General features: G+C 35.8%; 1 protein-coding gene across 5 annotated transcripts in view; it reads right to left on the bottom strand.

The window, feature by feature from the left end:
• Positions 1–5,147: 5,147 nt before the first annotated feature.
• GALNT3 (polypeptide N-acetylgalactosaminyltransferase 3) overlaps positions 5,148–13,423 on the bottom strand; it is a 65,030-nt gene continuing 56,754 nt past the window's right edge. For all 5 annotated transcript variants that reach the window (XM_081814273.1, XM_081814271.1, XM_006735849.3 and 2 more), the window contains 4 exons: positions 12,813–12,944; positions 12,523–12,624; positions 7,858–8,010; positions 5,148–6,991 (listed from right to left, as the gene is read on the bottom strand). In XM_081814273.1, coding sequence (XP_081670399.1) covers positions 6,869–6,991; positions 7,858–8,010; positions 12,523–12,624; positions 12,813–12,944 — 510 coding nt within the window. In that variant the 3' untranslated portion in view covers positions 5,148–6,868. The remainder of the gene's footprint in view (positions 6,992–7,857; positions 8,011–12,522; positions 12,625–12,812; positions 12,945–13,423) is intronic.

Genomic DNA, 13,423 nt, shown 5'->3' with positions numbered 1-13,423 from the left:
GGGCTCGATCCCAGAACCCTCGGATCATGACCTGAGCTGAAGGCAGATGCTTAACCAACAGCCACACAGACACTCCTGTTTTGTTTTGTTTTTTATTCAGAATGCCAGATTCAACCCTCATTTTCTTTTGGTCCCTTCCAAAATTCCATGCAAATGACAATAAAGATAAAATGAAAATTCACAAATCCATAGGAAGAAAGAGCAGGGGAGGTTCAATTTTGGAGTTTGAAATTTTGGAGTTTGAAAAACAAATTAATTAGTAGTGAATGTCAACAAAATAAGGAAAGGTTAATCTAAAGCTAGTAGTGGAGCAAGCAGGGCAGTAATCAATCCATTTTGCACTGCAAGACCCCTAAGAGAATCCCCAAGAACTGGTGGTACCAGGTGCCTCTGGAAGAAGCACCTGGAGAAAATGGAGTTGAGAGAGGAGGACTGGTTACAACTCTGCCAGTCTGATCCCTAGATCCTCTCTGATACCCAAGAAGAAACCTAGAGAGTCACTCACTGGAGAGTGTTAACAAGAGGGTCTCTAGAATGAGGAACATCAAGCACAGTTGAGGACAGGAGTCTTATATTGAAAACCTTCTCCCAATGGCAGTTAGTTTTACATCCTCCAGAAAAGTGATTGGAAGATTCTTCTCTGTGGATCTAACTAGTCATTTTGTTTCCCAGTATAAGGGCCCCATCAGGTCACCCTACAAGACAGACTACAGTCAACAAGTCCTCCCCGCACTACGGAAATTTCTAATAAGTATTCAATACTCCTCTGTTAAGGATAAACAGGCAAGAATCACCAGATATTCGAGGAAAGTATTATGAAATGCAGAGAGTAAAACAAATAGGAAAAAGACTGCAGGTCAGAGGAAACCGTCCATGAAAATAGATGAAAACTTTAAAATAAAAAAACTATCATTAATATTCCTACAAAGGTAAAGGAAAAAATTTCATTCATATAGTATAACAAAATCTTATGCAAGAAGCATTCAGAGAATAAGAATGTGCTCATGGAAATTATAAATGATAGAAATTTAAAAACTTAGTAGACGGCTTAGAATGATACATCAAGAATACTTCCTAGAAAATAGAATAAGCAAAGACATGGTATAAAGTGAGCAAAGTGCCCTTCCAAATATATTAAAAGATCAATATATTAGAGGTCTGATATAATACGATTTCCAGAAAGAAACTAAGACTATAAAAGATAAAATTAAGAAATATTTAGAAAATTTCTCAGAATTGAAAGGCATGAGTATTTAAGGAGCACAGAAAAATATAAAGCAATGTAACACTCACTATGAAGTTTCAGAACATTAGGGCAAATAGAAGACCTGTAAGTTTTCAGAGAGAAAAAAATAAGATCACTAACAAAGGATCAAAAATAAAAAATGCACTGGATTTTTCTTTTTTTTTAAAAAAAGATTTTATTTATTTGACAGAGAGAGAGACAGCGAGAGAGGGAACACAAGCAGGGGGAGTGGGAGAGGGAGAAGCAGGCTTCCCGCTGAGCAGGGAACCGGATGCGGAGCTCGATCTCAGGACCCTGAGATCATGACCCGAGCCGAAGGCAGTTGCCCAACCGACTGAGCCACCCAGGTGCCCCTGGATTTTTCAATATGGGCATTTAGAAGAAAATGGAGCAATACCATCAAAATATCAATTAAAGAAATGATTTCTAACCAAGAAATCTATATTCAGGCAACCTATTAAATGTGAGGGTAGAATAAAGGTATTTTCAGATATAAAGTTCTCAAAGAAAGTATGCATCCTGAACCCTTCCCCAGAAAGTTACCACATGGTGTACTCCAAAATGAGGAAACAAACCAAGAAGGAGGAAGGCATAGAATCCACAAGACTAGAGAATCAACATGAGGGAGAGAGAGAGAGGAGTATTCCCAGAATGATGATGGTGAAGGTATCATTCCAGGATGCCAACTGCTAGGATGCAGGAGTAGAGGATGCAAATATTTTGTAAATACTTGGATTTATCCAGGATCTGGAATTTTTCAAGTAAGAATGATAGAGAAAAGAACATGTGAGTTGAAAGTGGTAGAGAATTATTATAATGTTAAAAAACTGAAACCATTTTGGACCAGCAGGTAGGTGTGGACTAGAGTTGATGATAGTGAATAACAAGATCAATGGTTTGGAGGTCTCAAAGACGTAGGGAAAGGTTTTTTAAGAGAAAGAACTAGTATGAATGAGCTAGAAGGACAGGAGGTGCTAGTCAGAGAGTTTATAAATGATCAAACTGTCAGAGAAGAAATGGTTACTAGTGATGCCAAGAAAGGGTGTGGCCAAGGGAAGGAAATATGGCAGTCAAGTAATTAGAGCACAGACACTGGAGTCATTTGCACGAACATTGAAGTCACCCACGAGTGTGATAGAACTAGGGGTATAAAGAAGGAAAGTCAAACAAGAACTAAAGTATTTAATGAATGGAGGGAATGAATCAAGAGAAATGACCTATAGATTTATAACTGACAAGAGCTAGAAAGGGTGGAGGATAATATATCCACATGGCATGGTCTTCATGGGGCATTTTTGTAGAAAGGACACACCTACTTCAAAACCTCAGTTTGAAGCACAAGAAGGTTAGAAAAAAAAGACAACAGCACTTAGATAGGAATAAGAGGAAGTATCCATAGATGTCTAGCTTGAGTTAAGGCAAGACAAAGAATACAACTTTCAGAGATCAGGTTGTTGACACAAGGGAGTTTTCTGATCAAAGAACAGGAGTAGAAGCTGGCAGAGTAGAAGACAATGGACAAGGTGGGGGAATTGACCAAGCTAGGGAAATCACAAGATGTGGGAATTGCCAGAGAACCATAATGGCAACAGAGGACAACAGAGAGCACTGTTCTATGGTGATGCCTGAAGTAATCAGATGTAAAGCATAATGGAAGTCACTGTGATAGTCTCAAAGGATCCTAGGCTTTGGTTCCATGAGTAGTCTTTTTACTCAAAGTGTGGTTTCAAGACCAGCAGCCTTGACCCATTTAAGAGCTTATTAGAAATACAGAATTTAAAAAAAAGAAGAAGTACAGAATCCTAGGTTCTACCCAGATGTAATGAATCAGAATCTGCATTTTAATAAGATCCAGTGTGCGCAATCAAGCTTGACAAGCATACTCTAGCTATTTACCTCTAAGATACAAGGCACTGTTTTTTCCCTTCTTGTTCCTCGCAATGGACCCACTGCAGACTGAAGGTGTTGACTCATCATGGACTGTTTCTTTCCAAAATATCATTGTCAATCATTACTAGATGTAAACTTCTTGAAGGACCATTTTGTGTATCATTAGGTCCTGATGCCTACTACAATCACAAAAATACCGATATTTCCTGAATATCATTAAATATTGAAGAGCAATAGTGACTACACCTGTGTGCAGAAAAAGCTCTTCTCCAATGCAGGTGGACTGATAAGTGACTGACAATTTGAAAAATGTAGTTAAAATAGAAAGCCATAAAAAGAAGATATGTATCAACTATTTTTAACTTAAAACACACACATTCATTCCTACACTTGTATGTATATTAATTTCTTCACAAACATTCCATTGAAAGGCCAAGGCCTTTTGAGTTTGAATCAGTTTATGAGAATTATGCAACATCTTTCCTGCACAAACCACACTAACAATACATTGTCTGAAGATCCTTTGTTTTGCTTTTTTAAAAGTAAATTGGAAGCAATTTGAATGCAGAATCTTCTGAGATATTTGTTTTCTCTTTCATAGTTCTCATCCACACATAACTTAGCATTTTTAAAAAATAATTTGGCTTTTTTTGTTGTTTTCCCAAACCATTCAACCAGCTCCCTGTATCTTTGCATTTATATTTTGATGGCTTACATAGTATTTAATTAAATTGTCTAACAGTAAGGTCAATTACCTGGCAATATAGGGGCTTAAAAGTTCATCATTATTGGTTGTAATAATAGGCAATTTTAGTATATTGCTTATTTTCTCTTGTAGCTAGTCACATCTGGTTCTAAGTGAGCCCACCCATCAGGTTAACCCTAGCAGGTTTGGCAGTGAGCTTACCAATCTAGAGTTCTCAGGACTTAGTCCTCTGGAATGAAGGCAACATGCCAGGTCTTGTGAAGCAATTAGACCATTTGCCATGGTCACTTGAAATTGAGGAAAAGCTCCACAATTTCACACTTGTGTGTATTCAAGTCTCTCAGGTAGATGGCAACCAGACTCCATGAATAGATTCCTATTAGCATTGTTTCAAAATTATCCTGAAGGGTAAATTCCTAATGAAATGAATTATGTGACACTTGAACAACAGTCTGAGGCTCCCAAATCAGGTAAGAAGGACTCTACCTTTGATGCATTTAATACAGTCATAATAAAACCAACTAATCTAAATAGATTTTGGTTGAGTCTTGACATGACAACACATGCCTAATACACAGAGGGCACTCGAATTTTTTTTTTAAATATGCTTTATACATTTTCATTTACAGAATATCTTTGAGGATTTGTTTTGTGAGATATAATGAACTCTAAGAGCAGTATTTGCTCCTGGATATTTACTCTAGGGTAACAAATTGAGAAACAGAAATTGTGCATGTGAGTGGGCATCCGTGTATCTTTCACAATACATATTAGTATTTAGCTATAGTAGTAAAAATACCTTTACTTATTAAAGAAATACCAAATATGAATAATAAGTTGTCACGTCATGAAATATAAATCATAATGTTACTATGCTATTTCAAAAAAAATTTTTTTAGGGGCGCCTGGGTGGCTCAGTCAGTTAAGCATCTGCCTTCGGCTCAGGTCATGATCCCAGGGTCCTGGGATCGAGCCCCGCATCAGGCTCCCTGCTCTGCAGGGAGCCTGCTTCTCCCTCTTCCTCTGCTTATGCTCTCTCTCTGTCAAATAAATAAATAAAATCTTAAAAAAATTTTTTTTAAAGCAGGGAGCCCGATGCAGGACTCGATCCCAGGCTCCTAGGATCATGACCTGAGCCGAAGGCAGACACTTAACTGACTGAGCCACCCAGGCTTATGCTATCTCAAAATTATTTGTCTTTCTGCTCCATAAGATCTAAGCTCAAAGGCATTATAAGATTCATTCTGCCTACCATAACTTTGGGCACAAGTTAGACATATAATAAATGTTAGTTGAATTGAAATAAATGTTGGCATTGTAATAAATTAAAGAATGGTTTTGTTTTTTTTTAAGATTTCATTTATTTATTTGAGAGAAAGAGAGGGCATGCATGTGAGTTGGGGAGGAGAAGAGGGGAAGGGAGAAGGAGGGGAAAGAATCTTCAGCAGACTCTGCACTGAGTGCAGAGCCTGACACTGGAGCTCAATGCTGGGCTCAACCCCACAACCGGAGATAATGACCCCAAGATCGTGACCGGAGCAGAAACCAAGAGTCAGTTGCCTAATCAACTAAGCCAACCAGGCGTCCCAAGTCCCCAAGAATGCAGGTCTTTTAATGCAAGTTCAAAGTTACAAACAATGAAGTGAAGGAACCAATAATTTTAAAATATTTTCTTTTGTACAACTGAGGCTCAGCAACATTTAAAATATGAAGCCAATCATACTTTACTTCTTAAATAAGAATACAAGAGATCTCTATATAAAATGGACCAAAAAGAAAAGTGTTAAATCTATGTAGCCATCACATTTTTAAAAAATTACTCTATTAGATGCTCAAGGAATATCAGAAATTAGTACAAAATTTTCAAAATATCTAACATAGAATCCTCCACTCCCCATTTTTTATGCCATTACCACAAAATACTTGAGTTTTCCTTAAGAAATATCTGACGGCTCTACAATAGGTACTTAAATTAAGTATACAAAATTCATGCCCCCCCATCTAATATGAATTATATATTTTATCCAAAAGAAGAAAGAAATTTAAATCAAGTAATTACAACAGTGATAAGGATTCATTTTATTGTGTTTTCCACATAGAAGGATTTTTTTGATGAAAAAAATTCTTTACAAAGACAATCTAAATTGAATCAGTAACAAATAAAATTTAGCTTTTAAATGAGTCAAGTATTCTGCATTTGAAATTCAATTTCACAAACATTCAAGATTAGTGAATTTGGTAAGAAAAAAGGACTAGCAGAAAGGAAAAAGACACCTTTTCAACAGATAGTACTTTACAGTTTTTTTTTTTTAAATATTGCTTTGGGAAAACACACAGTATAGTTATTTAAGAAATATCTTTTAAGCAAGATTTAAGTGCTTTAAGTCAAGTGGGCTTCAGACTAAAAAATATTTTAAAATTTGCCAAGATACTGAAGTGTTAAAAATATTCTCCTTAATCATTTAATTTCATGTTTAAGGAAACCTATGACAGATAAGTAAACAAAAGGCAAAAAAGTTTACTTGCATTTTTATATAATAAATTCTAGATCTATAAAAATTTCCTGGTTTATACACAAAGGCCAATGCTTGACCTTCACTGATCCATTTCTACGTAGTTAAAAAAATATGGTATCAAATCTTTCTCCCTCCCCCCAAAAACTAGAAGAAATATTTTAAATTGTGAGTGTGTGAATGGAGCTATGCATATCTTTAAGTGTACAAAACACACATATATCACTTTACTTAGAAAATTATTTTCATCATACTGTAAACATCTCTTCCCCTACATCTGGACATTTCAAAATAGTCTTTGGTATTATTAGTTATTGTGCTTTGAAACGGAAACTTAAAAGATTTCTGTAGCAGTGCTACATAGACATTTTAAGATATAAATAAGAAAAATGCACTTGGAATAAGTTACAATTAGCTGCTTTTGCATAATTTTCAAAAACTACAGTGTATGCCTAGTCACAGTTTTATGAGAAAGAATATCTCCTTTTTCAACTCCTTAATTTTAAGGAACACTTAATCATTTTGGCTAAAAATCCATTTTTGGAGTGGATCTGATGGATTGCATGACACCAAGCTCGGATGCTCTCCATTTGCTGAAAGGCACATTTTTAAGAATGGATTATATAGAAGTTGATCCTAGAATAAAAGGAAACACAACAGACATTAAATTTCAAGACTCATGGTTAACTGATAAATATGAAAACTACATTATGGTCTCATCGAAGCTAAAGGAGACTCACATACCAAAGGTACACAGTTAACTTTTAATCTTTCTCAGATCAACCTTGTCTTGATAAAATCTTGTTGGTTTCTGGTATGAACAATACCATTTATACCACTACTTTTCAGTTCACAGGAGGTATTACATAAATAAAGAGATGTATAAAGAGTAAGGTCTGAATCAAGTTTTCAAATAAGAACCATTCCATTGGTATATCCATAAGTGACAAACTCTTTTTATAAGTTATAAAAATCAGTCTTTTAGTGTTCTAGTATGGCACAGAACAATTTTTAGGTAAGAATTGCTATGTTCCAGCTAAGCCTTAACACATATATTTAAAAACAGGAAGGATCTTTTTTGTATTCTCTCAATTCTAAATTCATTTTAAAAAACTACTGAAACAGGAGAAATGAATCACTTTAGGTGAGAAAAAGATAATGATTTTTTTTGTCTCTCTGCCATTATAAAAAAAAAAATATGTGACTGTTGCCAGAAGAATTGTAAGAGACTCTAAAGAGACAAATATGAGCAACTATTATTAATAATTTACAAAAGTGTTGATCTGTATAAGTTATGCTTTCATTAAACAACTTGTTTCTAAGAGTATTGAATTCATAGATACATTCTCTCATCACATTGGTAGACATACACAACAAAGTTAAAAAAGAGAAATTCTGATGGATAACATTAATAATGCTATGTTTCATGCATTTTCCCAGATAAGCAATTAGAGCTAATCAAAATAATTATAGAAAGGGGTGAATTAATTGCACTGATGTACCTTCTGGATCTCCCATATCTGTTCTCCACTGGCCACTGTCCTGTGACCTTTGTAGGCACACGCTCTCAGCTGAACAAGACCTTGAGCAGCATGAAGACATAATTCCCTCTGGATGTTATGCCGAATTTCATGTTGAGCCGAGTATTCAAAATACTGTGAAAAGAAGAATGCTATTACTGACCTGTATCCTCACCCTGTATCCTCAGCTGCAAAATAATGGTCCAATAATAGTAATTAAAAAAAACCCAGCAACTCACTGAATAATGAAGTCATGTGTATACACTCAACAAAATAATATAATAAAAATAGATATTAGAAATATAAGCTGAGCTTTTACAACAGCAGATGCTATAACCCTTTTCTAGCCTATCACCACAGGTAGTTACATAAAAAAGTAATGTCTCCCGCCCGTGTCAGAAGTGGGAATTTATCAGGTGGAATGGAGGTTAGCTAGGACAGGTACGTCTCAGAAAAGGACCTGGAAACTTCTAGCAAGCACATTAACTGCCTCTTCCTCTCCACAAGTGTTCCTTCTCTCTTATTCATCTCAATTAATGGCATTTTCACTTACACTAGGAACAATTAAATGAGGTAATCTCCATGTCTCAGTTTCCTTGCCTGTAAAATGGGTAATTTAATAGTTTTCCTGCCCCACAGGGTTATGAGGATAAAAGGGCTAACATATGTATAACACTCAGAAAAATAACTGGTACATGGTAAGCTTTTAATTCATCTTAGCTGTTATTACTAGGATTAATGTTTCTCTCTCCCCATATGTCCAATTAATTAATTAGCCCCTTAGTTCCACTGAATTTCCCTATCAGATGTCACCATTGTACTTTGCTCTGTACCTCACTTCTCTTTTTCCAGCACTCAGAATCTCTACTGTAGTACTTCCAGCTAACCTGCAATTTCTATAATTTCACTCGGCTGCCAGTTAGTCTTTCATAACACTGATTTGATGTCCTACCTCCCTTACTTGAGTGAGTCACTACTGTTGCTAAGAGGAAGTCCACACTCCTTAACTAGTACATGAGCTCTTCCATTTTCAATCTTACATCAACCACTACCTGAACTCTACACCATGCTCTTTTCAAACAATTTTACCAATGTAGAACATATGCATCCATAAGTCTAAGACTGCTTTACTGTGCGCTGACTGAAATATCCTTCTGAATCCTTCTCTGCCTAGCTAATTCCTTTTTTATCCTTGAAAAGCCAAATCAAATGTTACTTTGCTTCTTTAGTTTCCCTGAGCTTGTCCTACTGAACAAAATTACACCCTTTTCAGGGTTCCTATAGTACATCAGAAATAACTTTTATAGCACTCTATTGGAATTGTGCGTGTAGCTAGCTGGCTTCACCACAGACCAAAGCCAGGCAGCGTATCTAGTAATAACATCCATTACAAATCAAATATTCCATAATGTTGACACTCTAAAGGCAAAATAAGTGAACATAATGGATTTTCAATAATGAAATAATTAGTCTTAGCACTAAAATTTATTGAGCCCTTATTATGTGCTAAGCAGGGACTGTTTTAAACCCTTTATGTGTATTGGAGTAGGCACTCCACAAACATTAGCTGAATTAATCTTGAGTTCCCCTGGTCTTGGCCTCATGCTTAATTTAGCTCCTTCCACAAATATATCCATCATTTTTATAACCTGATAGTTCTTCAGATGGAGACACTGAATGAAAATGAGTGTAGATCATGAAAACCGCATTTTGGCTATACTTCTTCAAGAAAGATAAATCTTAGGATATCAAAGGTGGTAGGAAAGTCTGTCCAATATTTTATTTCACCCACATTATTAAAAAAAAATCATTAAAAGGCAAGTTATAAGGAATAGGAAGTAGTTGAAGATACTTAGGCAACCAAAAAGAATATGTAGTTAGCTCCCTGGGAACACTGGAGACATAAGCTAGAACCAGGACAAATACCCTGGAATAGGAAGCCAACGAAGCAAAGCACTAAGTGTTACAAAGTCATAATGACTTACACTGCCCTGCACCAGTATATTGGTCTGTACAGTCACATTATCAAAATACTTACTATTACTTGGCATATACAAATACTGTTACAATGGAGTTTCATGTTATACAAATATCATTATCTGCTCAAAACAGTAAAAGGGAACATAAAGAAATGATCAAGTTGGATGATATCTCAAAAACGCTTAGCACTCAAGGAACTAAAATTTGCAGAGCAGTTTAAAGGCAATGTTTGACTGAAAAAAAATTTAAAGGAAATAAACCAAAAAAAAATTGATGGCTATATTACAGTGCTAGAAATCAGAAGACTTTTTTCTTAAAATATAAACCGGGAAATACTATTCTCCTGCTCAAAACCCTCAGATGGCTTCTGTCACACTGAGAATTAAATCCAAGTTCCTAGGGGAGGCCTGCAAGGCCTTCTATGACCAGGCTCCTTATCTACGTCTCTGACCTTGTTTCCCACCCTGTCTTCCTGGACCACTCTGCTGCAGACACACACTAGCTTTCTGACTCCTTCACTGACCCGCCACCGGCCTCTAGCCTTGCACTCCCTCTGCCAGGACACGCCCCTCCTAGAACACAGTTCCTCTTCAATCCCTTTAGGGCTTTGCTCCAAGGTCGCCTTCTCAAAGAGGTCTTCCTGAACCTCTGAAAACAAACCCCTCTCCCACTCCCCAGGTTCACATTAACCACCTATCCTGCTTCATGTTTATTTATACCCAAAATTATGTATTTTTTTTCTTTTCCTTCAAGATCACAAGCTCCACAAGGTAGAGATTCTGCCTTTTTCACTACGGTAACACTGCAAGTGACATTATAGTCTCTAAACAAATATTTATTGAAAGAATATGTGACCTACTTCTCCATTCCCAAGGGAATTTTTAAAAGACAGCTATATTGTATTTATAATTTACAAATTATTTTAGAGACAAGACTATACAAACATCTTTATGGCAATGACAAGAGAAAAACATAAAACAACATATATTTTCAACTTTTATGATAAAATAAATGTAATGCTAGAGGAAGCCTGAGGAAAGTCTGTAAGTATTTATATTTAGTGATAAGATTTTTTACAAATGACAAAATAATTCTCATTGTCCAAAACCTTAATTTTAACTAGCATAGTCCAGTGTTATTTCCAAAAGAATGTGATTATTTATATAATTATTTTTCTTTTAATATATAGAAGGAAATTTTAAAATATGTATGTATATATATACACATACACACATATGCACATATGTAGATATATACATGTATATAGATATATATGCATGTGTATATATATATATACAAATATATATATATATATATATATACAAATATATATATATATATCTGTGTGTGTATCTTCATCCCATTTCAGAATTACACCTTAATCATCCAGAGATGGAACCTGTTCACTAGCTACAGCTTCTGGGCATCTGCGTCACCTACCCTCAGTAGATTGGTTCATTTGGATGAGTAGGGATTGGAACTAAATTAAGCTGAGCTAATGAGTAGGGAGAAACATGGAAGAGGATAGACCAGGAGATAAACTGACTCTTTCTTCTTAAAACTGACATCACCAAAGTTCCATCCTCTTAAAATAGGACATCACAAGTATTTAATATTGCAAAAATCCTCTACACCCATCTTGGACTCTCTACCAAAATACCTGCAATTCACAGAAAAAAAGACACACAAGCTCCTCTCCTTTGTACCTTCCTCTTCATACTCTTCTCATCCTGTTCTCATTCCCATCAGCTACCTCACTAACTCCTATGCACCTTCCAAAAAATGTTTTCAAATGTCCTCTCTCCAAGGAAAATGTATGGGCACCCAGTCTAATTCATTCATATGCCCTCCTTCATACTCTTGAAGCACTCTGAATGCTTTATCCCAGATCTTTTCAGGCTGACTGTAACCACTGGCGTTGAAATGTAGATTTCCTGAAGGAGTCAAAATCTAAATTGCTTGAACCCAGCAGAATATCCATCTGGCATGCAGGGGTCACTCAGTGAATTTGTTGAATGAACAAATGAGAGTCCAATCTTTCCAGGAGTTAACTTGTAAAAGGCAAGGCAAGGAAGCTAAATACTAGAAATGATATTTTCCTAAGTTCTGTACCCATAGTAGGCCAAAGAGTGACATGTAACATTTGAGTCTTGATTGTTGAAACAGTCAAAGAGTGGTAACAAGCAGATATATCATCAGTGAAGGATAATCAAGAACATGCCCTTATTTAACAACATATTGAAATAAGATCGTGACCCACAAAGATAACTTCTAATACTGCTCTTTTGGTATTAACACTTAATATAATTTGCTATTGAATGCAGTTAAGTAAATATAACCTTTATGTATAATTTTGCAAAATCACCTTGCCAGTAGTCCCCTAACATCAAAGATCCACTTAAAAGATCCCATTTTTTAACTTAAAATGGCTTTATTCTATTATTTTCTCATCTGCCTTTCTACTGAGTGGATAAGCCACTTCAAGTTGTTTTCAGAGTCAGAAGGAGAGTCAAAATCAAGTACTCAGCAACTTTAATATTAATTGCCAAACTTAACCTAAAACATTTTAAACAGCCATTTACCTGAATACAAAGCTGATCTGGGACTTCTAACAACCTACTCGTGTTTGTGTCAGTGAAAAGGGAGGACTTTTAGTTCAGGGCTCACCTGGTTTCCCCCGAGGCCATGACATGTGTACAAAATTAACGGTTTGCCTCCTTGATTATTTTCTCCAACATCCAGACACAGAGGCTGACCAATGCTTTTAATCTGAAGGAAAATTTTCAAGTTATAGAAAAAAATTTTAATCTATGTGGTTGATATATTTTTTCAATTAATTTCAATAGTAATACAAAATCTCAAAAGCCATAAACCAGAAAGTATTCCAATTTTCCCTGAACCACATAAATGTTTGTGGCGAGGCATATACCAAGTAAAAAGGAGCCGAAAATACTCACATATCCAGATATAACAGGATTAAGGTCTGGCACATATGCTTCTGGATAAATAGTGTTCAGATACCATGTAAAATTTTTACACTGAAGGCGGTGCTTTATTTCAAATCTTTTTGAAAGATCACCAAATGATTTCTGGAGAAAGATGAGAAGTAAAAAGAATGCTTAATCAAAACAGCACTGACAAAGGAGTTCAAATGCTATGATTTGTATTTATATTTGGGTCTTAAAAAAAGAATTCTGGGCCAAAATGCAAGATGCAATTTAACTGCATTCACCATTTATTCAGGCAACAAGTACGCTTCCCTGCTTGTTTCTGCCTTGAAAGAGAATCAAGTTACCACTGTGGGTGCTGACTTAAGCCTATTTTATTCTTTCTTTGTGCTACCAAACCTCCCTTACTGAGGCAAAGATCTTTAGAGAAATGGTAGTGGGAGAATCCAAAATTGATCCTCATTTTACACCCAAAAATTATCTGTGAAGTGAGGTGTGAGGAAGCAGGTATAAACAAACAGTTGCCGGGACACCTGGGCGGCTCAGTCAGTTAAGCATGACTCTTGATTTTAGCTCAGGTCATGATCTCAGGGTTGTAGGATCAAGCTCTACCTTGGGCT

The sequence above is a fragment of the Leptonychotes weddellii genome, chromosome 3 (genome assembly GCF_054177405.1).
Source record: "Leptonychotes weddellii isolate Sample4059 chromosome 3, ASM5417740v2, whole genome shotgun sequence".
NCBI classification, from domain to species: Eukaryota; Metazoa; Chordata; class Mammalia; order Carnivora; family Phocidae; genus Leptonychotes; species Leptonychotes weddellii.
The sequence above is the reverse complement of the archived record's forward strand: the minus strand, read 5'-3'. Positions and strand labels throughout refer to the sequence as shown.